Here is a 26699-nt window from a genome sequence, read left to right as displayed (position 1 = left end):
AATCTGTTTAAAAATATAACATCCACTTTTACAAACATTTTCTTTAATTTATTCTTCAGTATTTTGGAATTAAAAAAGTACATAACAGTAAAATATGTTGCACAATCAGTCTGGCAGCACCTAAAATCGATTGAAAATAGTTAATGAACAAGTGTTGAGTAACTATTCAATTCAAGCAAGATATTAACGGTTTGTAAGCAAAAATGGTACATTTTGTTTTGCTGTTACTTATTTAAATACATAATATAATTTCAAATCAATTTTATCTCGACATGACGATTACCTATGATAGTTATCTTCATCAGTCAGCTTCTAAAATCGGTGATTCATACCTTTAAAAATGTGCCTTGTAAATACGCGTTCAACATACGTCATAAAAACTCTTAACTAGAGATCAAAAGAAAAACAGATAAGAGAGCGAGCTTCGCAATTTTTAACTTTACACATACAACATATTTGTATGAGTGAGCAAGCTTTCCACAAGAAACTAATTCCAGTGTTACGTCGGAAACTACGACAATAGTAAGCTCTCTGAGAGTTACATTGGTTGGTAGGGATGAAGTATGTGGCAGAGTTTGATACATATACATGAACAATAAGAAATATTCTATTTTATAAATAAATAAAAAATAAAATAAATAAAAAATCATTAATATAAAACTCCTAAAAAATATACATTTGCATTGGGAATCAGCTTCACCAATTTCTGCCGTTCCGCTTCTGAATGTTGAAGCCCTGCTAACGCCTCCTCAGCAACAACACCCATTACTCTCTTGCTTTCGCTCCCGAGAGCGCACCGACTACACCGGCGTTCTGCAGCGCATATAAAACTAAACGACGAGCGCAACCCGCTTTTAGTATTTAATTCGTATCGGTCAGAGTCCCAGCATTGTTCAGCGGAACACTTTTGTACGTATTGTGAGAATATCACTTGGTAAATTTTTTGGAATACCTCTCTAGTTTGTATTTTGTTTATTTTCGTTGTGCTTTCTCATACCCACATAATTACATACATACACATACATTTGCAAGTAAATACAAATGCCACACGTACACTTGTGTCTGATGAGGCCACAAACAACCAAATTATACGAAAAGTAATCAGAAAAGTGCAAACAAAGTGTATAAAAAAAAAGAAAAGAATTTTCATATTATAATTTTTGGGCGCGGCAGTGGGAGAGTATTATTGAATTATATGCGTATCAATTGTTTGCTTGATTTCAATAACACAATTCACTTCAAAGTTCTTTTGAATGTACGTTGTCAAAATTGTAGAAATTCAAAAGATGACATCATCAATGTTCAAATGAAGCTGCATAAAAAACTTTATGGTGCGCTCTCTCGGCGCTCTTTCTATCTTTTTTCTCATTCGCAGCCGCGTGTGACTTTTCCAGTCAAAGTTGCAAAGCTCACAAATTGTCTATATGTACATATTGTAAATACATACATATAGTACACTCACACATAAACCTGCCAAATAAGATTTTATTTGTTAGTCAGCGGCAATTTGTACTCTGCGCTCCATCTTCTCTAAGTATCTCTATAAGTAATATGCACTTAAGTTGCTATCTCGATTGCTGCTCTTTCAATCAACTGAATTACTGCCAGCAAATCTGAGGTGGAACAGTAGAAACTGTTCCATATTCAACACGACAGCATTCTGCATTAAAATGTAGTTACAAATATAATTGCCAGCCCACATTTCCAGGGTGTGTCATCAAGGTTTCAGAATAATCACACAATTTTTTTAAAAATGCACAATACAAGGGTACAGTCAGCCTCGTTTTAAAATATTGAAGTGCTTGGAAAAGTTCAAACAATCAAGTATTTTTATTCAACTTCGTTTCGAATTTATTTTCTCTTTATGTCACGCGCATTATCTAAAATAAGATACAAGTATAACTAGATAGATAATAAAACCGTATCTTAATTTCTTCAAAATTCTTTGGAAACATCCGTACTTTACTAGAAAGAGAATAAAACCGCATCTTAATTTCTTTAAAATTCTTTGGAAACATCCGCACTTTCAATACAATTCTATTTATAGTACATCATAAAGTTAGGCTCTGCTTAGCATTGTGGCTAGCTTAAAACTTTCTAGATCTTCCAGTTTCTTTTTCCACTAAATAAAAGTTTGCACGACACTGAGTATTATTAGTATGCTGCGATTGACGTCACTTATGATACGGTCTTGAAAATCAACTCAACAGTGATTATTTTCTCAATGATTCACGATCAGTGTCTCACAATTAGAAGTGTAACTGATTCTACATCTATTTATAGATACTTCATTTGCATTCCGTACACAGAATTGTGTTCTATGCACAGTTTTCTGGAATTAGAACAGCATTCCAGTAAATTTACTTGATTTTCTAGATGTTTGTCCACTTCCAAATTGTTCCGTTGCGTGCTGCGCACTATACAAAATAAGCTAATTTATAGCCTAAGAGAACCTACAAAAACAAAACTCTCCATGCCTGTGTATGTGAATCTATTCTACTATGCCACACATTTCAACCGGTTTCAGCGATAACTTTTGGTAGTGCTACCTCTGCTTCAGAAATTTTGTTATTGCCTTGTTTTTTGTTTAGTTATGTATGTGTTTATGCAGCTCTCTGAGGAGGCGTATTTGTATAGGTTTGGAACATAGCCACGTCATTTTTTTTCATTTTTTTTTGTTTTGTTGACTTTCTACGCTGTGGCGATTAAAGAATTTTTATTCAAAATGTATCATTACGATATTAAAGTATATTGGTTGTGGTTACTATTAATACACAAGCAACAATAACTACAGAAATCATGCTTTAAAACCAACCCACTTGACATTGGGCGGCAATCCATAAGGGAATCAAAGTGGCCCTTTGTGTTTCAATATAGCATAAACTTGAAACTTATGAGCTCATCCAAAGTTCTGTAGCATGTAGTAATTACATCATAGTTTATTGGATCCATCTATATATAAAGCATACGCACCAGGGGCAACTCCCACAGCTGTAAGCTTATCAGCAGACCAAGCCCAAGACGAAATAGTTAACTTTCACTTTTACGCTGTGCGTTGAACTCAGCTAAACAGCTGCTAAGAGAAATTAAAAACCCATAGTAAACTAGTCATTTTGTTTCCATGTTTTTGTCTCGCTTTCCCAACAACCCATTTTGTGGTTCATGGCGCCACAAATACTACGAGGCGTATACGTAATGACGCAGCGAGGAAACATGCCATGTTTCCCCATGCTTGATGATGTCATTTGGTCGGCAGGTTGCCACAACTTTTATAGACTGTGTGTCTGACCTTCCAACAGTCCGTCAGATTTCAAGTTAAAAAGCCTCTTCGTCTCATCATGTCTGGCTGTAATCAATTTAACCCATTATTAATTATACTATATATTTTCTGTTTCCTCTTTACAGATTTTTCTCAACTAGCAAACCAGTAAACACAACAAACATGAGCTCCGCCGAGTACTATCCATTCAAGGTAAGAGCTGAGAACACTGATAGATGATTAATAATCTAAAGATTGCAATTAGATAGTTGAGTGTAATAGGTTAATAATTCCAAATTAGACTTCACCAAATTTTAATCGATGTACTTCAAGTACAATTATGAAGTATTTCGTAAATTCGCTTATCACCCATACTTAAGCGATAAAAAGTCGTAGAGATGTGGGTGAAACTATAATATTTATTATAAACAAAAATTGTATAAAAATAAATTACCACACTCGTCATTTTGAGGAAGCTGACTCAATGCAAAGTACTTATAAAGTTGTACGTGATGACGATTATTCATGACTTACTCATGACTCTGGCACGGATTAAGCTATTTATATAGTACTTATGCATACTCATTTGCGATTACTATTACAATTGCAGTGCAAGCCCACCGTTTACCCCGCTGATCCCTTTGACCCAATCGATGATGCCGCCATTCTGCGCAAGGCCATGAAGGGCTTCGGCACCGACGAGAAGGCTATCATTGAGATCTTGGCGCGTCGCGGCATTGTTCAGCGTCTGGAAATCGCCGAGGCTTTCAAGACTGCCTACGGCAAGGATCTCGTTTCGAACCTGAAGTCCGAGCTGGGTGGCAAGTTCGAGGATGTGATTGTGGCTCTGATGACACCACTGCCCCAATTCTACGCCCAGGAGTTGCGCGATGCTATCGCTGGCTTGGGCACCGACGAGGAGGCCATCATTGAGATTCTCTGCACTCTGTCCAACTATGGCATCAAGACGATCGCCCAGTTCTACGAGCAGGGCTTCAACAAGTCCCTCGAGCAAGATCTGAAGGGTGACACCAGTGGTCACTTCAAGCGTCTGTGCGTCTCGTTGGTCCAGGGTAACCGCGATGAGAACCAGGGCGTGGATGAGGCTGCTGCCGTTGCTGATGCCCAGGCTCTGATTGATGCTGGTGAGGGACAGTGGGGCACTGATGAGTCCGTCTTCAACTCGATTCTGATCACTCGCTCGTACCAGCAACTGCGCCAGATCTTCCTCGAGTACGAGAACTTGACTGGCAATGACATTGAGAAGGCGATCAAGCGTGAATTCAGTGGATCCGTCGAAAAGGGTTTCTTGGCTATCGGTAAGCTAATCATTCTGTTGCAATTTCAAACAAAAATGTACACAAATACTCATTGTTGACCGCTCTATTTTACTATTCACAGTCAAGTGCTGCAAGTCCAAGATCGATTACTTCTCTGAGCGTCTGCACGATTCCATGGCTGGATTGGGCACCAAGGACAAGACGTTGATTCGCATCATCGTCAGCCGCTCTGAGATTGACTTGGGCGATATCAAGGAAGCATTCCAAAACAAATACGGCAAGAGCTTGGAGTCATGGATCAAGGTATTTATGAGCTTTTCTACGAAACTTAGCATGTTTCTAACTTTCCTGGTGTTGGACATTTTTTAAATAATTTTTTCCCTTTTAACGTTTTCTAATATATTATTATGTGTTGCACACGTAGATTGATTGATGCACTCCTAGCTTAATCTATCCCAACCCAATAATTATCCAAAGTAATTTAACATTTTTAAAAAAAAGCTCGTTTTTAACAACGCAAAAGTATCGATTATCATTTGAGAAAGCTTCTTCTGTTAAGAAAACAATTTGGTAGAGTTCACACAGTTCCCTAATAGATTTGAATTTGCTACATTTCATCAATATGTCCAAGATCCGCCTTAACGCAGAATTTGACACAATCGACTAAACAGATCTGTTTGCTTATATGTATTATTCATAATTAGTGGCCTAAAACATTAAAACATGCCAAATTCTATATTTTTAGGACGATACATCTGGCGATTACAAGCGTGCCCTATTGGCTATTGTTGAATTCTAAATGAACTCAATTATCCCAACAATACATTTTCACTGTCTCGTGTCTGTTCCATGGCTTAAGCTACTCTTTAAATAATATATACACAAATTGTACAAAAGTTCGAATATCGAGTAATTAGTTATCAGTAAATACAGAAATATTTTGTACGTACATACATATGTAGTTATATACACAATATGATCTACAAACACAAGAGTGGAGCACTTTTAAAAGGCAAAACGCTGCGCATTTAATACCGTCAAAGTTACTGTCGCATCACATGTTAATTATACTATAATATATACAACTATGCACACTCAATTCACACACTTAATCTCAATTTTAACTTAACTTCAACTGTATGCTGTATATATGTAAATAATGTGTAGCATATGGTTATGTTATTTTATCGCTCGAGTATCATTTATAATATTGTTAAAAACAAAAACAAATAAAACGCAACAATAAAAAAAAAAAAAACATCTCATATTAAGCGCCATCGATTTGAATTTTGATTGCCGTTACTAAAGCTGCAATTGCAAAAGCTTGCTTGCCATGTTACTAACAGTGCTCTGTTATCGCTTAACATAACTTTAACATATGGCTTTCGGTTACTTTATAACACTGAGTAACTATAATCAACAACACCATTTACGAAGATGTATACAAAGTAATGCGTTTAATGCTTTCTGCTCTTTTTACGCTTCTCTTCCATTCCCATCCATGCGTATACGCAATTTACAGGAGGATGCCAACTCTGAAATTGGATATTTACTTGAGACTCTCGTTGCGTGGTAGATGAGACCCGAGGTTATCCAGAAATAATGTTGATTAAACAACAAATTGTGCAATTGTAAAATTCGAAATTAAGTTGCATTTTCGAGGATAACAAAAACAAACATACACTCTGAAATTATTTATGTTGTGATTTGCTAATTTTCCAGTAGATACTTACACTTGAAGTGCAGCTTCTATTCCATCATATATTTACACCTTTTTGCTATTTTTGCAATATTATTTATTATAACGTCTTTTTTTTTGTATACATTTCCTGTAAATTATTTCACATACATAGTATTTTTGTTTGTGCTTGCTATTATTAACAAATAAAAAGTTTGCCAACGCCAAACGACGTTTGATCAGTTTCAAGTTTGCTCGCATCACAAAACATATTTTTTCCGTTTCAATTTCAGGATGATATATCTGGCGATTATAGCTACGTGTTGCAGTGTTTGGCCTCTTATTAAATCCAGGCATTACATTATCGATTTATAATGCATTAAACATTTCGTAAATTGTTGTATTTTTTGTAGCAATCTTTTTACCTTATTACATAAAACTGTTTTGAAATTTCTTAACTAATTGTGTTTTATATGGATACTACGTGTTTCTAAAGACCAAACCCAAAATTCTTACAACTATTTATAATTCGGGAAGCGCAATACAATCAGAGGTAACTTGTACATCATCCATAATAAATGAGACGCCTATTTGGCAATACGATCAGTGTAGGCCGCCCACAGGCGATCACGATAATTGATCGCCGCCTGTTCCACATTAGTGGCCTGCAAGATGCCGCGTCCGACGACGCCAATGTCAGCTCCACGCTCCTTGACCGCATTCTCAGGCGATTGATATTGCTGGCCCAGCTTATCGACGCTCTCGTCGATCTTGATGCCCGGCGTCAATTGCAGCAGTCCGGGGAAGGAGAAGCAATTGGCCGACTGGCAAACAATGCCGGCCACAAAGTCAACGTTGCTGCCCTCCGTGGCGATTTTGTTGCTATTCTCTTTGTACTTGTCATCGATCAGATTGCCACTTGACGACATTTCAGCCAATAGAAAGACACCGCGTTCCTTGACAGCATCGTCTCCATCCAGTGCAGCCTTGAGACCCTGCACTATGCTGCGTCCAGGCAGCGTATGAGCAGTCACCAGATCGGCCCAGTTCGATATCTTGTAGACTCCTTTGCTGTACTGCAGCGAGACTGTGTTGCCTATGTCGACGAATTTGCGATCCTCCATGATCAGGAAATTGTGACGCGTAGCCAAGGCTTGAAGGTTACTAACGAAACGTTCACTGAAATCCTCCACAATGTCCACATGAGTCTTCAGCAAGCAGATGTATGGACCACATTTGTCGGCTATGGCCAAAATCTCATCGGATTTTGTAAGATCGGCAGCCAGACAGAGATTCGTTTGCTTGGTGGCCATCAGATTGAAAAGTCGCTTTGCAATCGAACTCTTTGCCAAGTTGGCGCGACTCTCGTAGCTCAGTTTAGTGCGTGAAAATTCGTTTGCTGTCCAGAAAGATTTATTATTAGATTTAGCTTAAATTGACTAAGTGTAATGTTTTTTTTTTTTGCGTTCAATTGAAAAATTTGTATTTTAGACCCATTCTAAATTTATTAAACGTACTTCTTTCTAATGATTCATTCAATTAGGAAATGTGCCACTGTTGAACTATATGAATAGTCTTAGTCTTAGGCAATGGCACTTTATTGACATCTATTTTTAAATTCGCATTTAGAGACAAAATTATTAAGCATTAAATTATTCGTAAGCTGATGTAAGTTAGTAAATAAACAAACTTTCCGAATTAAACAATGGCAAATAATAAAATTGTAATTTATTAAAAATTCTAGTCATTCATTTAATTAAAAAAATAAGCAGTTATGGAACATTCAATGTATTTACTGATAAGAAAGATAGTAAAATATATCCGCAATGAAGTTTGCTTTCTAATCATTCATTTTAAAAGTTTCGATGTATTGCACACTTAATAATTTCCACCTAGACAATGATATATTTTAAATTACTTTTATAAGATGTCCGACTGAAAATTAAGTAAAACACTACATTTCTTAAATGTACAAAAAATCTAAGATAAGCAGTCATCAAACTATATCAATGGTTTCCGATTAGGACATAGCATTTTGAATCTATTCTTATGTTGGCATTTAAAGCAATTTAAATTTATTGACAATACTAATACTAATCAGTCATTCCCATAAAACGAAAGGGCAGACAGATAGTCGACGAATAGTCCAATCAGATTGATCTACGGGCCATATACTTTATAGGACCCCAATAAGCGATATGATTACTATGTTGAGCTATGCTAAATTAAGGCAAATTAGTGGATTTATAACCAAAATTGAGCAGACGAACTCGCAATGGGAGCAGTTCGCTTGGCTCTGTCTGGATCCAATCAAGTTCAGGGGGCTTTACTTAAATTAGCACGCGCATATAGAATGTATGTCTGCCTATGTGTGTCATGTTTTCATTATCGTTTCATATCTGAGGGCCAATGATAGAGAGAATGTGGTGTGTTTTGTGGCACTTACCTTCGCTGGGATTGCGCTTATCTCCGCCACCTATAAACGAGCCATCACTGTTTATCTGCACCGCAGCAATATACTTGGCCACCGCATCCACAGTTGCCTTCTCCACTCGCCCCGCCTCATGCAGAGTGTTCAACAGGAACGAGAGCGTGAACAGCGAATGCATGCGGACACCGTGCTTGGCAATGTTGCCTGCGCCGCCTTGTTCTCGGTCCACGACCACAATGGCATCGGTGACCACAATGCCTTCGCTCTGCAGATCGCGCACCGTGTCCAGGACGCTGGAGCCAGAGGTGACCACGTCCTCCACAATCAGACAGGTGTCGCCCGCCTGGTAGATGCCCTCGATGAGCTTCTTGGTGCCATAGGCCTTGGCCTCCTTGCGCCGCACCAACATTGGCGTCGACTGCTGTACTGAGACAATCGTGGCCAGCGGCAAAGCGGTGTATGGAACCCCGCAGACGTGCTTGGCGTTCAGCTGCAGCTCCTTGATGTGCGCCACCAGCAAATCGGATACAGTTTGCTAGCAATAAAGACTAATCAACATCTCTTCTTACAGCAGCTTGTATAGAAACTCACCATGACATCTGGATAGCTGACAATCACCCGTAAATCAAAGTAGACAGGCGAATTGATCCCGACTTTCATCTTAAAATCCCCGAATTTAAAGGCATTGATCTCAAACAGTTTGAGCGCAAGCTCCTTTATTTGATCAGTGTTCTTGGCAAGCATGGTTTAGTTTGTTGTTAATACAATTTACGTAAATATTTAACCTAGACTTAAATCAATCACCACGTTTATTACACACGTGTAATCCGCGAGTCAAATTGAAAGCACGTCCGCCCGCCGCTAACAATCAACAAATAATAAAATCAGTGTTGGATTGCGGCGGGCATTGGAGCGGGTTGCTCAAGTGGCACTGTTGACTTCTAAAACGGCTGTTAATTAACAGCCGAGATATGCACTTTGGCGCTGTTACCCCTGTGTGCTTAGTTCTAGTATTTTTTTAAAAGTACCGTTCATTTTCCATAAACACGTAAGCGCTGCTGCTACCAGTAGCCATTTTGCAGCTAGATTTGGCCCGCTTAGAGGTTTTTGCTACTGACAAAAAGTTATTAGCCACATTATTATCTTTTCGATAGTTATCTCTAATTTTATTTTAGTACAAATTTCGATTGTTTGATAATGGTGCACAAAGCTATCAAAACATTTAAAAAGTATATAAATATCAGAAAAATGTAACTTCAATAATAGAGTAATTTACTAAGGACTTACTTTACTGACTTTCTCGTACAAATGTACCAAAATGTGGAAAAGGTGTTAAAAGCCGGATACTTTTCCTAGAACTTATTGATACATTCATTGATGTTTGTTTCTGCTACAAACCAATAAGGATTTTCCAATTTCGCAGATGAATTATCAAACTAAATGCAAACAAATTGAATAATTAAACGTTCATCTTAGGTGATTATAATTTATTAGAATTTTTATTGACTTAAGGTATATATATATATATATATATAAATAAAATATTATTCAAGTACAAAGTTATATATACTCATTATTATTATTTAATTCAAGTAAATATAATTCAAAGTGTATGTTGTGTGTGTTGTTTGTTGCTATATTAAGTAAGTACAATTTACTGTTCCTGCTCTTTGCCATACAACAGCAGTTTGCCTTCTTTTATTTTTTATTTTTGTTTTATTTCTCTTGCTCATTGAATTTCGATCACAAACAGTAAATGTAATTATAAACGAGTCAAAATTGTATTTGCATTAAACAAAGTCGAAACAAGGCTAAGTTTAGTTATAATTATAAAAAATATTGTAGCTGATTCATTTGTTGCAACTTGTTTTTCTCTTTGTTTTGTTTTTGTTTAGCTCGAAAATACATAAGTACTCGCGGGCTTTCCTTATCTTCCCTTTTTTTTTTTTTTTTTTTTTTTTTTATTATTTTTTATTGTTTTTTTCGTCCACGTCCATGTCCATAACACTCGCAATTTTGTTTTTAAACGCTACGTTGCCTTAACTTCAGTCCTTTCGCAGAAAACCTAACCTTAAAATGTATTAAGCTTTTCAAATATATTTTCTTTTTATTTATATTCCTTTTCGTTTTTATTTTAGCTGCTGCTGACACTAAACATAAATACAGTACAATACATACATACGGTATTTGCATTTCTGACTTTCATTAATGGTATATAAAAAGTGTTTACATCATATAAACTTTTAATTCATCGCCTTCCTATTCCGTCTATTCTTCCTTTCTTGCCGCCTTGATGCTTGCGATCCTGACTTCCTGCATTTCGGTATGCTTTAAAATGCTCAACCGTCGTTTCAACTTTTGCTGTACTTCTAACTACAATTCTAATCTTCATCTTTGGCCGCACACTTCCTACGCACATACTTCCATCGATCCGTTAGTTTTTGTTTTTTGTTATCTTGTATTTGTAAATATGTAAATTGTAATACATTTCATTTAAATTCACTAAGAGTTGCACGGACTGTGTTTTGTTTTACGTTTTCGTTTATTATTTTAAATCAATTGTTTTGCCTGTTATACCTTCGCTAAACCAATTCGTTAAATATTTGGAAAAATATGTGTGTTTAATTTATTATTTCATGTTTAATATGTTTATGTTTTCTTGCTCTTTTATGCTCTTGTTTGATTTTTATTTATATAAAATGCCAAAAATTTGTGCAAATTTCTAATGAGTTTTTTTTTTATTTTGTTATTATCATTCGTTATTTTCGTGTTTTGTTTTTCTTTATTCTAAAATATTTTACTTTAAAATGTACCATTTTTTCTTTTATTTATAAATTTAGTTTTGTTTTGCTTTTTTTTTTGCTCGTTTTATTTAGTTTCATTTAAAATATTGCATTTTTTACTTTATGTTTTTTTGTTTTGTTTTGTTTGTTTGGAGGCTTCATCCCTGAGTGATTTAATTTCCTTTGTTTGTCATTTATTGCAATTTTTCTTTATAAACTTATTGTTTTATATTCTCTTATGCGATTTATATAAGTATGCTAAACAAAAAAATTGCGAATTTTAAAAGTTTGCGTGGGCTTTGAAGGTTGCTTATTATTTTATAGATTTATTGGGGGCTACAACTTTGGATAGTTACCTGACTACTCGTCTTCTGTGTGGCACTCGGAGGCACATTTTGGGGAGCTACGAAAAAGTTTCCAAAATGTACCATTCTAATTTGTAGTAACTGTACTTTAAGCATTCTCTCCCATCTATGGTAATTAATATGTAACTTTTGGCTAATACTTTTTATGGCTTACTTCATTTAATCTGGGTGCTTCTTCTCTTCACATTTAATGTACACCACATGTATTGTACACTTGTGAATGTATGTATGAGTGTGTATTTGTTTGTACTTTACTGCAAGTATTTCAATAACTTTTGTATTCAAAGCAACGCACAAAGCCAACTATTACGGTTCGCTCTGAATATAATTTAGGCTGTTTTTCTTTTTTTGTTTTTTTTTGTTTTGTTGCACACGAATAACGTACATATTCATAGTTATGCCTTAGGAAAAAGAACTGAGCATATTGTGAATACGAATGTAGCACATTGATATTACTACACAAAGTATGACTAAGGTCAAAACCAAAACGCAATAAAAAACAATCTCTGCATTCGTTTCAAATGAGGCAATGGGCACGAAGTTCGACTACTGACTCTATTTAAAAGCTTACAAGTTGAATGCTTAAGGGAACGCAAATGGGAACAAATCTTTCAGGACATTGAAGAAAGAGCTTTGTAATGGTGTTATCAATGTTGATTGCTCGATAACTTTGTGCCCAGAGATCATTTCTATGTGATATTGAGAAACAATGAAAAGGATGAGGATAAGGATAAAACACAAAACCATTACAACTATTTGTATTTGGTTTCAATGTAATTATGCATGTATGTATATTAGTTTGAAGCTTTCGTATAACTATATGTAAATATGTATGCTGGTACATATCATAAAACGTATATGGTATTGTTTACACCTTTACTTTACTTTATAGTTAATCTCAAAAAAATGCTATGTATTTGAACAGTAAATTACGTTTCACTTGCACGAAGTGTTTGCACTTTATTTCGGTTATTGTTTTATGCCTTTCATTCATTCATATCCTATACTTTTAACGTTTTCTTTTTCCATTTGTTTTTGTTTTTTGTTTTTTATTTGGTATAAGTCTGTTTCCTTTTGCATTTATATAAAATATATTTCTTTTGTTTATTGAGTTTTATTGCAGTTATTGTTTTTGGTTAGCGTTTTGTTTTCATTTAGAGCTGCTCAGCGGTTTCTTTTTTCTTTGTTTTTGTATTTTTTTTTCTTTTGTCGATTGGTTATAGTATAGTATCTATATATGTATATATATTGTTGTATTCTTGATGTTTTTCCATTTTGTTGTATTTTGTATTTTGTATTTGGTAAGCATGGTAAGTTGGCTATAGCTAAAGAGTATTATATGGTATATTGTTGTAATTTGCTTTTATCTGTTAATGGTAGCTTTGATCTAAACGACGATTGGAAGTTGGGCATGCAAAGACGCAAGCTTGGATTGCATTTATCTGTTTAGTGTTTGCTCACTTCGAAGTTGTGGTTTTCTTTTCTTTTTTTTGTTACTCTTTAAAAGCTTAAAATTAAAGGACACGCAGGCTTGCTTTGAATTCCGCTCTCGCAACTCTTTCTCATATGAGGAATGCGACAGCGGAACTCGAAACAGGGCTGACTGCCTCAAGTTACTCATTCATAATTGATCGAATAAAGTATAAGACTAGAAATATATACCCTTCTCAATTCGTACATCTTTACTTATCAAATATGCGCATCAAATGGGTTTCCTCAAATAAATTTCCAAACTTATTCTACGTACATATATTTAAGACGATCAATAAACAAAAGCTGGATGAACAATAGAATATGCAAATCATAATGTGTGTAAACAAATTGCACATAAATTCTTTAAAACTTATTTAATTACACTTAAAAGCTTAAAGTTGCCATCTATCCGTTTTTTATTCTTTATCTTTTCATTTCTTTCGTGTTAGTATTATGCAGCAAAGATCACAGATCCTCATAACGAAATGAAAGCAAACTGTTTTTTAGTTCAAATGAAATGCGCTTACTTCATGTTTTAAAATTTCTCTTCATCTTTTGCGTTTGCTTCGTTTTTGTTTTACTTTTTTGTACATTTAAATTGCTATACTTTGCTTAACTTTTTGTGCGAAAATGTGAACTGAAAGAACCAAAGCTAAAGAACTGAAAGTGTTGTAAACAAAATTTAACTAATACTTGCATATATTGTAGTTTGTAAGTATATAACTTGTATTTGTTTTGTTTCTTTTTTCTGAGGGTTATTGGATTTGGGGTGACGCTCAGCAGGACCTTCGGTAAACTCCTCAACACATTTCAAAAGCACACTCAGCTCTTTCCATCACTTTGCGAACGCATTGCTGTCGACAAAGTGTTGGCAAAAACTGAGTAGCTCTTTTGTGGCATGAAATGTGTTAAAGACTTTACCAAAAGTCCTTGTACGAACCTCAGGAACCATGTAGCGAATTATTCTGCGCATTGTTAGTGGCGGTAGTGCCATTCACATTCTGGGCTGATACTTCCGATTTGACGCGTCGAGCGATGTGCGAACGCGTGTGTTTACGCAAGTGATCCTTGCGATAGAAACCTGCAAGTGGAGAGATATTTCAAGTAAGTAAATGGCAAACTTTGGCAATCTCTTCAATTCGTTTTCACCTTTTCCACACTCGATGCAGACGTGCTTCTTCTCGCCCGAGTGTATAACAATGTGCAAAGTGAGCTGTTCCTTGCGCTTAAACGACTTCATGCATATCTGTAACACATCCAATGAATAAATAGTACAAATTACACTCCAAGAATTTCAATTAATCTACTCACATTGCAAACATGCGGCCTGTCCGGTATGTGAGACAGCTTGTGCCGAGTCAAATGATCTTTGCGCTTAAGCGCCGCATTGCAGATATCGCAGACGAAGCGACGCTCCACGGCATGCGAGATGACGTGCTGCTCGATCAGACTGCGATCCGGATAGGCCATCTGGCATTCGGGGCAGCAATAGAGCGTGGAGCCATCCAATGCTTTCGTTTCACGAATTTCGCCGGGCTTGGGACGTGGCTTCTTCTCCTTTGGGGGTTTCTTCTTTTTTGGTTTTCTTGCCGGTGGTGGTGGTGGTGCCACCACCTGTGGCATTTGTGGTGCCCACCGCTGCAGTGCTGGATACGGCGGCTCCATTGGTCACCGTACCGTTCGCATTGCCATTGACACCATTGGTGGCGCCACCGTTGGCCAATGCGGCGCCATTGGCATCCGTCATGTTGGTCATATGCCCGCCACCATGCTCCATGCCAACGAGGCCACCGTTATGATGGGCCCCACCACCGTTGGCGCCGTTGTTGCTGGGTGTTAATGCGACGCCGCCCAGCGCCAGGCTGGCCAAGTTAGTGCCATTCTTAAGCACATCACCCGAGGATTCCTTCTTTATTGTTTCCGAGTACTTGAGGAAGTGCTGTATGGATATTGGCAGTGTTGCGGATAGCAAATGCGATGAATAGTCGACAGTGTTGGCCGTGTTGGCCAGCGTCTGCCACGACTGATTGACATTCTGTAAGATTTGCTGATTGAGCACTGCGGATGGTAGCATAAGGAATAATATGTGAGTCAATTAAGTCTTGCTCTCTTCTCTATATTCCCCATCATCGTGATGGGTGCTACTACGGATGATGATGATGATAATGATGATGATGAAGATGAAGGATACACCCAGACACAGATCCCCACCCACGCCTTAGTAGCAGCAGTTCATGCATTATCTAATAGCTTCCTGGATAATTTTCTGGCGTCGACTGGTTGTGAGTAGAAAAAAACCTACCCCAACAACAAATTGCTTCGGCTTGGCAACACACACACACACACACACCTCCGTGTGTCTGTGTGGGTGTGTCTGACTGCTTCTGTTCAAGTAAGTATATGTGTGTGTATGTGTGCACAGGCTCAATTCTATTTTCTTGAAAATCCCAGGCTGCCAACATCCATGCCACAACTCCAGCCTTCAGTCACTGTGCCTACTTTTACTGCCGCCAAGGACACATGACATTCCATTTCCCTAACCCTATAGCCCACTCCATATCTTTCTCTCTCTCTCTCTCACTCTTCGTTTCTGTGTGCCAATCAACCATCTCGCTCCTGCTCTCTAGTTGCCTCCATCAACTGCCTGTTCCCTGGGGCTAAGCTCAAGTTTTCAGCTGCTCTTTTAAAGTTAATACGCCCACGTGGAAAATGTGAGGAAAAACTTTCGGCTCGACAACAAGTAAACACAAATTCTCAACTTGTTAATAGGAAATACATACGTATATACTCAACATAAATACGTACATATATACATAGTAGACTCCTTCATCTACAGCACCCATAAATTTGGCACAGATAAAACTTTTTGGGAAAGCGCTGGTCGCTCCAAAAAGTATGCTACAAAAATCTCAATCCAGACAGCGCAACATTTTTCCTTTTTTTTTGTTAACTTTGAGCCGAACCAAACGAGCCGACTGCAACCCCGCCACCCTCTCCTGATGTCGAGCCTGCCCCGGCTAAGGGGCTGAGGGGCTGAGAGGGATGAAGAACTGTAGGGAGCCACACGAAGAATAATGGGCGTCCTTGAAATTACATGCCACATACAGATAGCAAACCCAACAAAGCAGCCGAAAAAGAAAAACAGAAAAAAAAAAGGTATAGCAAAGAAAATATATATGTTCGTGTGGCGTGTGCTTTATACACCATCACTGTCATCTAGCACACTATCCCCTCGACAATCCCCCGCTCAATGGCGTCTGCCCCCTCTCCGTGTCCGTTTCCGTCTCCCCCTTCCTCTACCATTCTCACTCTCTTGCCAGCGTCGCCGACTCACCTTCTTCCCGGTCACGTTCAATTTTTGGATGGATTTTACCCTTATGATCCGCTGCTGCTGCCGCATTCAAAAAGTTTAGATCACTCTGCGGCTGTGAGTACGGTATGGATATATTTTGACCATATTGCATATTATTGGCCGCGGAAACTGCAAAGGGAAGAATAAGGGAAAAATTAGACAATTAGTAAAGCAAACATGGTCGAGAATAATTTAAAGTATCTCAAAAATCTATCTAATCATCATTTAATATTTACACATGCTCGAATTGCGCTATAGTCACAGCCTTTTCGAAGTTTTGTTAATTAAGTATAAATAGTAAATATTAGATGGGTGTGTGTATATAATAAATTAGCAGATTTTTCTTTATCTTTGATTTGATTTCACGTTAAAAAGTCTTCAAACTGAGGACGCCACACGCGAGCTTCAAGCGAGCACACCGACTAACTACAACTGACTGGGGCCTGTGTCTGGCTGGGCACAGCAGCTACAGCTGGTGGCCAACACAAACACACACACACGCGCGCACATACACGCACAAACAGACTATACATATTTTCAGACACACGGACAACGAACGAGGATCGGGTGCCGGCACAAAGCGGGCGGCTCGTCGCTCGTCGACGTCGTCGTCGTCGTCGGCTCAACGATGACAATGTCCCACTGGCACACGATTTATACACGCTATGTATGTATGTATATGTATGTACACACAGACACACACGCACGCACGTTACTGCCTGTCTGTGTGTAAGTGGGTAGCAACATTCTGTGGTAGTAGTTGGCAACACTGGCTGCTGTTGACTGACATGTGTATGTATGTGTTGGTATGCCTTGTTTTCGTTGTTGTTTTCGGTTGCTGGCTCTTACTGTAGGCAGCTGTGAGCTTGTCTGCCTGTCTCCGCCTTCGCCTCCGCCTGCGCCTGCTCGCCTGTCGTCGCCTCTCTGCCGCTGCCAAGGACAAATTTGGCACCCACACATACACAGAGCAAGAGAGACGCACACGTGCGAGCCACGCATACATAGGAAAAAGGAAATTAAAATTGAAAACGCCGGCCCTACCGACGCGCCTCAAAATGTATGCTACACATTTCTCAATGTGCTATTTGTATGTGTGTGCGTCTCTATACTATCTGTATGTATGTATGTATGTGTGTGTGTGCGATGCGTATAGGTGTCTGAGTGCGTGTATTTTTCGGCATTGCCTTTTGCGCTATCGTTTTGCCGGGCGCTCGTTTTTTATTAATAAATATTTTTTGGCTGTTGCCAATTGGCCCGGTTTTTTCGTCAGAGTATTTTCTTTACATTTGCTTCCTTTTTCCTGTCGATATCATTATGTACACACAATGGCCGAGGGCGAGGGCCGAGAGGCGTGACGGGGCTCGTGATATGGCCAGGCAGGCAGGCAAAAAGGTTACAAATTTAATAATAATAAAATAAACGAAAGAAGAAAAAACCGAGCTCAAATCTTTAAAAGGAATACGTTTGTGTGTGTTTGTCGGTGTGTATGTATGCGTGTGGGTGTAAGTACGTGAGTTTAGATGTATGCCTTTGTGCAAGGCATCTGTTTGTCAGTCCCTTGTATAAATTAACTTGTGACCTTGTGTTATAATTTAACAAATTTCTTATGCTTTAATGCTTTGTTGTGTGTGCTACCACAGTCGAATAATAAACTCTAGCATACTTTTGGGGGGCAGCGCATTAAATGTGCTGATCTCAATTAGGCAGGTCATATGTACATGTACAACATTCTATATGCTTCTATACTCGTATGTAATTCCTTAAGCTTGGGCACACAGCAACAAGAAAGGAAACAAGCTAATAGGATTTAATAAAGGCAAGTAAGTAGTCCACATGGGAGATTAAGTTAAGTTAAAAACAATTGATCAGCGAACCATAAAAGGTACCGAAAGCCATATTAAGAATATGTCAGATAAACTGAATATTTTCCGAGAACGTTCATTTATCCAAGAAAAAAATAATTAAAGTCTTTTCCAACTCCACCAAAAGAAATAAGTTAAAAAATGTAATTATAAGTTATAATTTTAAAGGAAGATGAACACATAAAAATAATTATAGATCCTTTGCATTAATGTTATGCAACAATATATTCATATATAAACAAAATTTATATGTTTCGATCTCCGAAAGTTACAAGAGATTTCGCGATAGACTTGTAAGACTGTTTCAATTCCAACCGTTTCCACGTGTTACCATTTTGCTTGTCGTTATAGTTAAGCAAGACCTATTTATAGAATATTCAACTTTATCTTGAAAAACTACTACAAATAAATAAATCCTATCTAACATCTAGTATAACCTTTTTTAAATATAAGGTTTCAACGTGTAAATTACTCTCATTGCTTACGCACGAGAAATCGATTAATAACATGGGCCGAAAATCTCAACGCAAACATCGTCTTAGAAAGCCGAAGAAACGAAAAGAACGAGATAATCAAATATTATTTGAGCAATTAAATTGCCTCAAACCTATGGATTACCAATGGTAGCTGTTTGGCAAATGCAAGGCTTATGTACGGTAATTAATCAAGTGAATAAAATGAGTGCACAGACTAACAGCAGCCCCAAAAGTAGACAAAGAAAAAAGTGACAGAAAAACCAACTGGCCATAAAAATGACAAACAACAAGAAAAACAAGTCACAAGTTGACAAAACAAAACCGGCCAAAAACATGCTCAAAAGAGTGAGATGTTGTACGTATACTATATAGGAACAGAAAGAGAGAGCGAGAGGGAAGTACATGGGTACGAGTGGAACGATAGACGCACGGAAATACTGGTCTAAGCCTTGTGGATACGAGAACGGCTAACGACAACATCGAATGTCCTGACAACAACAAACACAACACAGCTGAAAGCATGCGCTCCATTTTCATCGTCGTACCCGGCATTGTCGTCGTTGTAACATTTCACTTTTCACTTCACTTTCACATGAGCCAGGAGCAAGACCAGGACGAGAACGACGAATGTTAAGCGATGAACGATGAGTACGAGACGCCACGGCTTTTTGTTGCTCGTGCCAATGCCTAGCAACGAGTTAAAGTCGGTGAAAACTGACTGAAACACGGCCAAGCGAGAGTGAGAGCGCTCCCAACTTCACACCAAAGAGACCAGAGAGGAGTTTTCTGACACACACAGAGAGTGAAAGAGCGTGAGAGAGAGTCAGTGAAAGAGAGACCATTAGACTCTCTCCTACCCACAATATGGCGGCCTTTGACAGCGTTGTCTGTGCTTCGGGTTTGAGTTTCGATCTAAAGTGGAACAAAATGGAAAGGAATTCGCTAGGTTTGGGGAACGTTTCGGAATACATGGACATGTCTGTGTTCCTACTTTTAAGTGTGTTTATAGTGTGCCGGCACACACAAATCGCTCGTGTGAGGCCAGTGAAAGCGGTGAGAGAGCGCGCGCGCAACAGAAAGAATGATGTATGTGTATGTTTGTTTGTATATATGTATGTACACACATATATAATACCATATGCAAGTATATAGAGAGAGAAAAAATTGAGAGAGAGCGAGAGCGTCAGAGAGTGAGAGTACGCCTAGAGTGGCGTTAAGTTAGGAAACTGGAAAAACTGCAACCCCTATTAGAGTTGGGGGTTATTTGCTCACTGCGCGAGTGTGAGTGCTAGTTGGTGTGGGCGTGGGTAGCGCGACGCGGCGCCAGTCACCAGAGTTTGAGTCATCAGCGGCCAGCAACGTCAACAGCAACAACAATTACAGCACGAATAAACCGCTCAGACCACGACAAAGTTGGCAGCACAGCTTTAAGCCTTAAAGCTGCCATACGAAATACGAAAAGAAAAAAGCTTCGTTTTGGCTTTATTATTTTACACTTGCTTGCTTTTTGGTCGGCTTTGTTAAGTCTAAAGGAAGATGAGGAATGAGGGATGAGGTGGGGCAAATGTGAGTGGGGGTTGGGGTTGGGATGGGGATTGTGGTTGTAACTGTGGCAGGGGTTGGCCTTAGCGTTGGGAGTTAACTCAATTACATACACACCCATACGGTCATATATCAGCACGATGTGTTGTTGTACTATGTAAGTACATATGGAATGTATGTATATAAAAACACACACTCATACTCGCACTCTCACACTCTCAGTGTCACCCACCCCACCACACCTAAGCTCTGACAGACTTATAAGCACGCGCATTTTTAGTGTTGCATAGAATCAGGCGTTGCCGCCTCGTCTCGCAGTGGGGGTGTAAACCAGCAAAGCCACCCAAGCGGATGGCGCTCCCACTCTCCTGAACTCACACTTGGCCATACTCTGCTATGTACACATAGAAAATATGTACATGAGTGCAAATTATTTATGGGGTTGGGGGTGGGTTGCAGGTTGAGGGTTGGGGTGTGCCAGCGACCAGAAGAGCGAAACCTTCCACCCTCCCTCACCACAATATTATCACATTCATTTGCTTGACTGGTCATCCACATGGAATATGAAATTTCTTTTTACCAATTCTGATCATGTCATTATGATCGGCATACAGTTTTAAACACTTTTCTAAAACTCTTAAGCACCCTTCCATGTCAACACTCACACTGCATGCGGTTTGTTACTCATCCTTAACGGGTGCTACGGACATTTCAGTCTCAATCGTCGTCATCATCATCGTCGTCGTTCAAAATCAATGAGCTTCGAAAACTATTTGTCTTATATTTTTGTTTTTTATTTTGTTTTGCCATACTTTACCCATATAAAATTCTTTATGATATCAAATCATTTTGACGTTAAAGCTTAAGAAATTTCCAGCAGGGAAAAAGTATTATGTAAAAAACAAACATGCTTATGATGTCCAGAAACAACATAAACAATATGATTTAATATTTATAGATTGAGACAATTTAAATTCTAAGCATATTATCATTAAGTAACTTGAATATTTATAAACGTTATCATTTATACTTCGTATTGAATAAGAAAACAAAAAAACCCAAAAAGAAGTTACCTTTCCAGAAAAGAACTTCGCATAAAATAAATATCAAAAAATCAATATTCTATAATCTACTATCATCACTTATTTACTCTCCTACCATATACATACATACTTTCCCAAAATCAGTCACATTCTTTGTAAACGACATAAAGACGTCTCACAAACGAAGACATTTTGCTATGGGAATCTTCAAAAAAATATCTTACTAATTGGCTGGCTTTACAAGAAGAGTTTGTCGATTGCAGCCATTCATATATTTTGTAGTTTGGTCGTGGAGCAAATACAACGTAGAGTGCTATCGGCTGGGTTATCTATCTCCAAAAACTGGACTCTGGGACAAGTTACGGTCGTGTTGCAGCTGTCCGCTCTGTACGGTATGTGCGTTCATGTGATAAGCCAGCTAATAAGTGACAAGAAAATGCAGTAGCTGCAACAGAAGAGCAGAGAGCGGACCGGGGGTACTACGGTCTAGTCTAGCTATATACCTGCCTGCATTCGCTGACTGCAGCCACACGCACAGTTTGATAGATAAAAAAAAGAGCACACACACATGCATAGATACATTTTCCTGTTGTTGCCTGGGTGCAGGTAAAAAGAAGAAAAATGAAATAAAATAAAACGCTAAACTGGAAATGTAATGCGTAGAGCTGAAAAGCTGGGATCAATGAACTACACGAACAGTGGCATTTGGTCGTTTGTTTGGTCTCTGCTCTGAAGTTTCAATTTGGGTTTGGGACTGTGACTGATATTGGTATTGGGTTCTTTAATTTTCAATGAATGCCTGCATACGAAGACTGGAAAGTGGGAAATAATGCATGATGGAAATATAAAAAAAATTAATATAGTTATGAAATGTAAACATAGTCTATTGGTTTGAGAATCTAATTATACAAGTGAATGCAACTAATTGCAATTAACAAAGAAGTGCGATGCATTTGTTGAGGACTGAGATGGGTGTCGGTTAAAGGGTTCGGTGCTATTGTATTAGGCCTGTCTATCTACCTTATGTACATGCCCACAATAGGGGATGTTAGAAGGGGGTATGACAGTAGTCACCCCAGCCACAAAGAGTTGCAACTTGGCTGAAGGAAGTCAGTGCAATTAAAAAAGCAGCGACGCTTCCTCACAGGGGGGTTGGGGTTGAAAACTGCGCACGCACACACACACACAATAGCATACTCAGCCACTCAAACTCCCCCATTGTAATTGTGTTTCTATGTGTGCGTTGTGTGTTGAGTAGCTAACGACAAAAACCCACCCCCGGGGCTATACAAAGTAAAATGCAGCAAATTCAAAAGTTATTTGAGTTCATTGCATTTTCAAGCGAAGCTAAGCAACAACAAGAGAAAAACTGGCAGCAGCAGGCTCACCAACACACACACACAACACGTCCCACACACACACGTACATATGAAACGAGGGTGGGTGGTAATGACTCAAAACATAGTGCAGGAAAAAAAAAGCAAAAGCAACGCAAAACAGCAGCAGCAGCAACAAAAATCGTTATATTCGGTTATGATGACAGTCGTTCCCGCTCTCTTTACAAGTATAAGTGTGGCAAACAAACTAGGGTACACGCTGGTGTTTAGAGGGTTTGCTCTTTTTAACGATTAGGAGGGATGTTAGCAAAACAATTCGTAATGATTTTTTAGTGTTCTCGAAGCAAAAAAGATAGATTATTATTATCTTTGCCAGAAATTTTTCATTTTTCATTCATATTCATATTCTTATATATTAATACTTTATTTAAGGTATATTAGCTTTCGGTTTGCAATTTTTAAATCTTTTTTAAATACAAATTTGCTTATTGTATTGTGAAGTATTTTATTTTTTATTTTAGTTTTAGTTAAGTCCAAGTAAAGAAGAAAAAAACATTTTCAGTATTTTATTATTTAGGACATTTAAATGTTCAATGTGTGAATAAAACTCGTTTTCCAGCTATGTGGCAACGCTCCAGCAAAGGCAATATTGATGAATGCATCTTTTCTTTATGAGCCAGTTCTGTGAACCAAAATACCACAATAACAAAAATCGAAATACTAAGCGGATGATTAAGCGATCGTGCTATTGCACTCTAACATATTGTGTTTCGTTAACGAAGAGCACAACGAAATCAAAATGAACATTCTCAGTTCTCTTCGGCACTCTCATTCCATGTGTGATATTGTTTGTGCTTGATCTTCTGCATTCTCTTCGAAAGAGCTGATCAAAACAAGAATGTTGTTCTAGTTACACATGTTCAAAAGACCCCAAACGGCGAGTTGTAGTGCATGGGGCATAGGGAAAAGCAAATCGTCGTCGTCGCCGTTTGTGTTGTAGACGCCAGCGCTGGCGTCGCTGCCGACGCAAACGACAGCGACAACGACGCGGCAGGCAGCAAGCGAAAATAAATCGATAAAAATAAAATAAATTTTTAGTGATTATGCTGTACACACAACCACACATACTGCGCTTATTTTTATGTACGCCTATTTATGTACATAATTTATATATATTTATTTTCGAGTACATATGTACATACATACATACATATGTGTGTTTGTTGCACTTACCGTTGGGCACATTCTGATTGAAATGATTGCCATTGGTCTGATAGCGTTGCACATGATTATCGCTGCCCGCTGCAGCGGCCGCTGCGTTCACTGGTGGCGTTCCAAATGCACCCGGTGTTTGTGCATCAAATTTAGCAGCAAACTGATGAATGCCAGAGAAGGGGCCGCCGAACGCGGAGAAATTCATCATGACAGTTTTAATATTATTTTAACAATGCTTCTTCACCATACACAAGCACACTAATACACGCACACTTCGCGTACACAAACAATACACACGCACTCGACACACGCAGGAGTGCGCTGGACTGCGATTTACCAATTGGTTGTTGTTTTTTTCTTCTTTTCTTTTATTTTTTCTTTTTTTTTTTGGAGACGCGATTCTTCGATGACGGTTTTGTGACTTGTGTAACACTTTCGCTTTTTTGTTGCGTTTATTTTGGTTATTTCAATTGTGCACTAACCAACACTACTAGCAGAGTTAACTGTAACTGTGTAACATTAATGATGAGCGCTGAGCCTGCGAAACTGAAACGCAATGGAAGTGGAGGAGAAGAAGCACACAAACAACAGACGATGACGATGACTAAAATGCGGTGCTTCTCAACAGTGGGTGGTGCTAAAACTTGCTTTCTTGTTGTTGTAGCAGTTGTTTTTGCTGCTGCTGTTGTTATTATTGTTGTTATTCTTGTTGGTGGGGGTTGGTTTTTGATTGGTGTGGCGTGGCGCACACACACACACACGTACTATGTGTGAGCGCGCGATTGTATGCAGCGCTTTGCTTTTTGGGGGTAGCAAAATGTACAACTTTCAATTTCGCTTAAACTAAACATACACACACGCACACGGGGACGATACACATACACACAACACGAACACACTCACACACACTAGGCAACGGAGACCGCGGCGACCACGACGGCGGGCGAGCAAGAACAACAACAACAATAATAAAGTAGAATTAAACGAAAGTCACGCTTACAACCGGCTCGTCGAGGCTCCGACATCAAACTAAAAGTAACATTACAACGAAAGAAAGCGGAAACACTGGGGCAGGCAACGGCAATCAGGCGCAGGCAGCGACTGCGACGCCAACGGCGACGCAACGGACAAATGACAGTGACAGCGCAGCGCTCTCTTTTTTGTGTTAGTTCGCTAATATGTGTATGTGTGTGTACATATGTTTATATGCATGTGTTTCTTTTCTATGTGTGTATAGTGTTTGTGTTCACTGCTTTGAGGGTGGAAGTTTTTCTACTTCTATGGAAAATGTGCGTTTATTTGTACATTCTTTACAATGCGTTTTTGGTTCTGCATTTTCGAAATGAATGCACGTTATAATGATCTCGCTAAAAACCAAAATGACATTAGGATACTACGAAATTTGTATGTATTTTACCAATATTTATTTATCTATATTTAATAAAATACAAAAAATGTTTATAAAATAAACATATAAATACATATAGTAATTATGCCATATATTGTATATAGATACAATGTAAAACACTTCATAATTTGTCTTTAAATTACCAACAGTAATTAATATTGCAGGACGTTGGCAAGTCGACCAAATTGAACCAGAAAACTTACAAACAGCGGGCCTTGTATTCGTATTTTTATTTGGTTTTCCAACTTTTGGGGTTGTGTGGCCTGGCAGTGGCAGTCACAGTGTGTTCACAGTGTATTCGACCAGTGCATTTATACATGTAGCGTGTGTTTGTATGTATCCATGTTTGTTTATACACATCTGTATGTTTGTAAATCTTGCTGTTCATACATGCATATGTATGTGCAGGCTTACGTGCGTATGTATGTATGTAGGTATTTTTATACACACATCTGAAGATACATATATACGTGTGGATGTTTATCTGTATGCAAGTACACTGGGATGTCTAGAAGCGCTTCGTATGCGGTTGCGTCGCAGTCGCTGCATTAAATTCTGCTGCTGATGCGTCCAGTGCTTGTGTTAATGAAAGTGAGTGCAGCATCAGCATAAGCACTTCTGTGTATGTATGAGTGAGTATACGGACGGGACGCTCTAATAAGAGAGCAGTAGCCTCTGTTCGCCACAACACTAGAAGCAGCAGCATCAGCAGCCTCTCAGCCTGAACGCCAGCCAAGCACATTCACATGCATTTGTTGTTGTTTTTGCCTGCGATTGGCCTGCAAGTGTTTTATTGTTTTTGCCAATGCTCTACAACAGTACAAAGCGAAATACATCTATTAAAAGCAAGAGCAAAATTGAGGATACCTTTTCTATTAAATATTTTATACAAATTTAGTTTAATTTATTAATAAATAAACGTCTAAGAAGTAGTATGCATGCATATGAATGTATCTCTATACATTGTATGTACAACTTTTGTAGATACATCCTACAAATATACATATGTATGTATGTATACACACTTAAAGGTAGTATAAAACATTAAAACTGGTTTTGAAGTGCAAGCACCAGTCGCATAGGATCAAATTTGTTGAACCGTTTTCCTTCTGTATATTACGGGTGTGTGTGTGCGTGTTTTTTTTTCTTGTAGTCTTCCATTCGTTGACTTATGAGGGTTGGAGTTTTTGACTTT

At 38.3% G+C, this 26699-nt stretch overlaps 3 protein-coding genes across 6 annotated transcripts; 1 reads left to right on the top strand and 2 right to left on the bottom strand.

Annotated features, from left to right (window-relative positions):
- The first annotated feature begins 771 nt into the window (after positions 1–771).
- Positions 772–6675, top strand: LOC133839033 (annexin B9). Of its 4 annotated transcripts, none has more exons than XM_062270339.1 (5): positions 772–909; positions 3406–3472; positions 3870–4578; positions 4661–4842; positions 6511–6675. In XM_062270339.1, the coding sequence occupies exons 2-5, from the start codon at positions 3443–3445 to the stop codon at positions 6562–6564; spliced, it is 975 nt and encodes a 324-aa protein (XP_062126323.1). In that variant the 5' UTR covers positions 772–909; positions 3406–3442; the 3' UTR covers positions 6565–6675. The 4 variants fall into 4 exon arrangements, with proteins under 4 accessions (XP_062126323.1, XP_062126324.1, XP_062126322.1 ...); XM_062270340.1 differs by lacking the exon at positions 6511–6675 and adding an exon at positions 6062–6487; XM_062270338.1 differs by lacking the exon at positions 6511–6675 and adding an exon at positions 5285–5691.
- LOC133839032 (uridine 5'-monophosphate synthase) lies at positions 5379–9527 on the bottom strand. Its single transcript, XM_062270337.1, has 3 exons — positions 9240–9527; positions 8664–9183; positions 5379–7616 (listed from the first exon to the last, which is right to left on the bottom strand). The coding sequence occupies exons 1-3, from the start codon at positions 9390–9392 to the stop codon at positions 6805–6807; spliced, it is 1485 nt and encodes a 494-aa protein (XP_062126321.1). The 5' UTR covers positions 9393–9527; the 3' UTR covers positions 5379–6804.
- A 1034-nt stretch (positions 9528–10561) lies between these two features.
- Positions 10562–25210, bottom strand: LOC133836084 (zinc finger protein 793). Its single transcript, XM_062266381.1, is given in 7 exon segments — positions 10562–14350; positions 14419–14515; positions 14581–14847; positions 14849–15327; positions 16604–16750; positions 24115–24642; positions 25097–25210. Coding segments are annotated over 6 exon segments (1344 nt in total). The 5' UTR covers positions 24305–24642; positions 25097–25210; the 3' UTR covers positions 10562–14186.
- Positions 25211–26699: the final 1489 nt, after the last annotated feature.

This window comes from Drosophila sulfurigaster, chromosome 2R (assembly GCF_023558435.1).
Source record: "Drosophila sulfurigaster albostrigata strain 15112-1811.04 chromosome 2R, ASM2355843v2, whole genome shotgun sequence".
Classification (NCBI taxonomy): domain Eukaryota; kingdom Metazoa; phylum Arthropoda; class Insecta; order Diptera; family Drosophilidae; genus Drosophila; species Drosophila sulfurigaster.
Note: the sequence above shows the minus strand (reverse complement) of the source record. Positions and strands in the feature narration are given on the sequence as shown.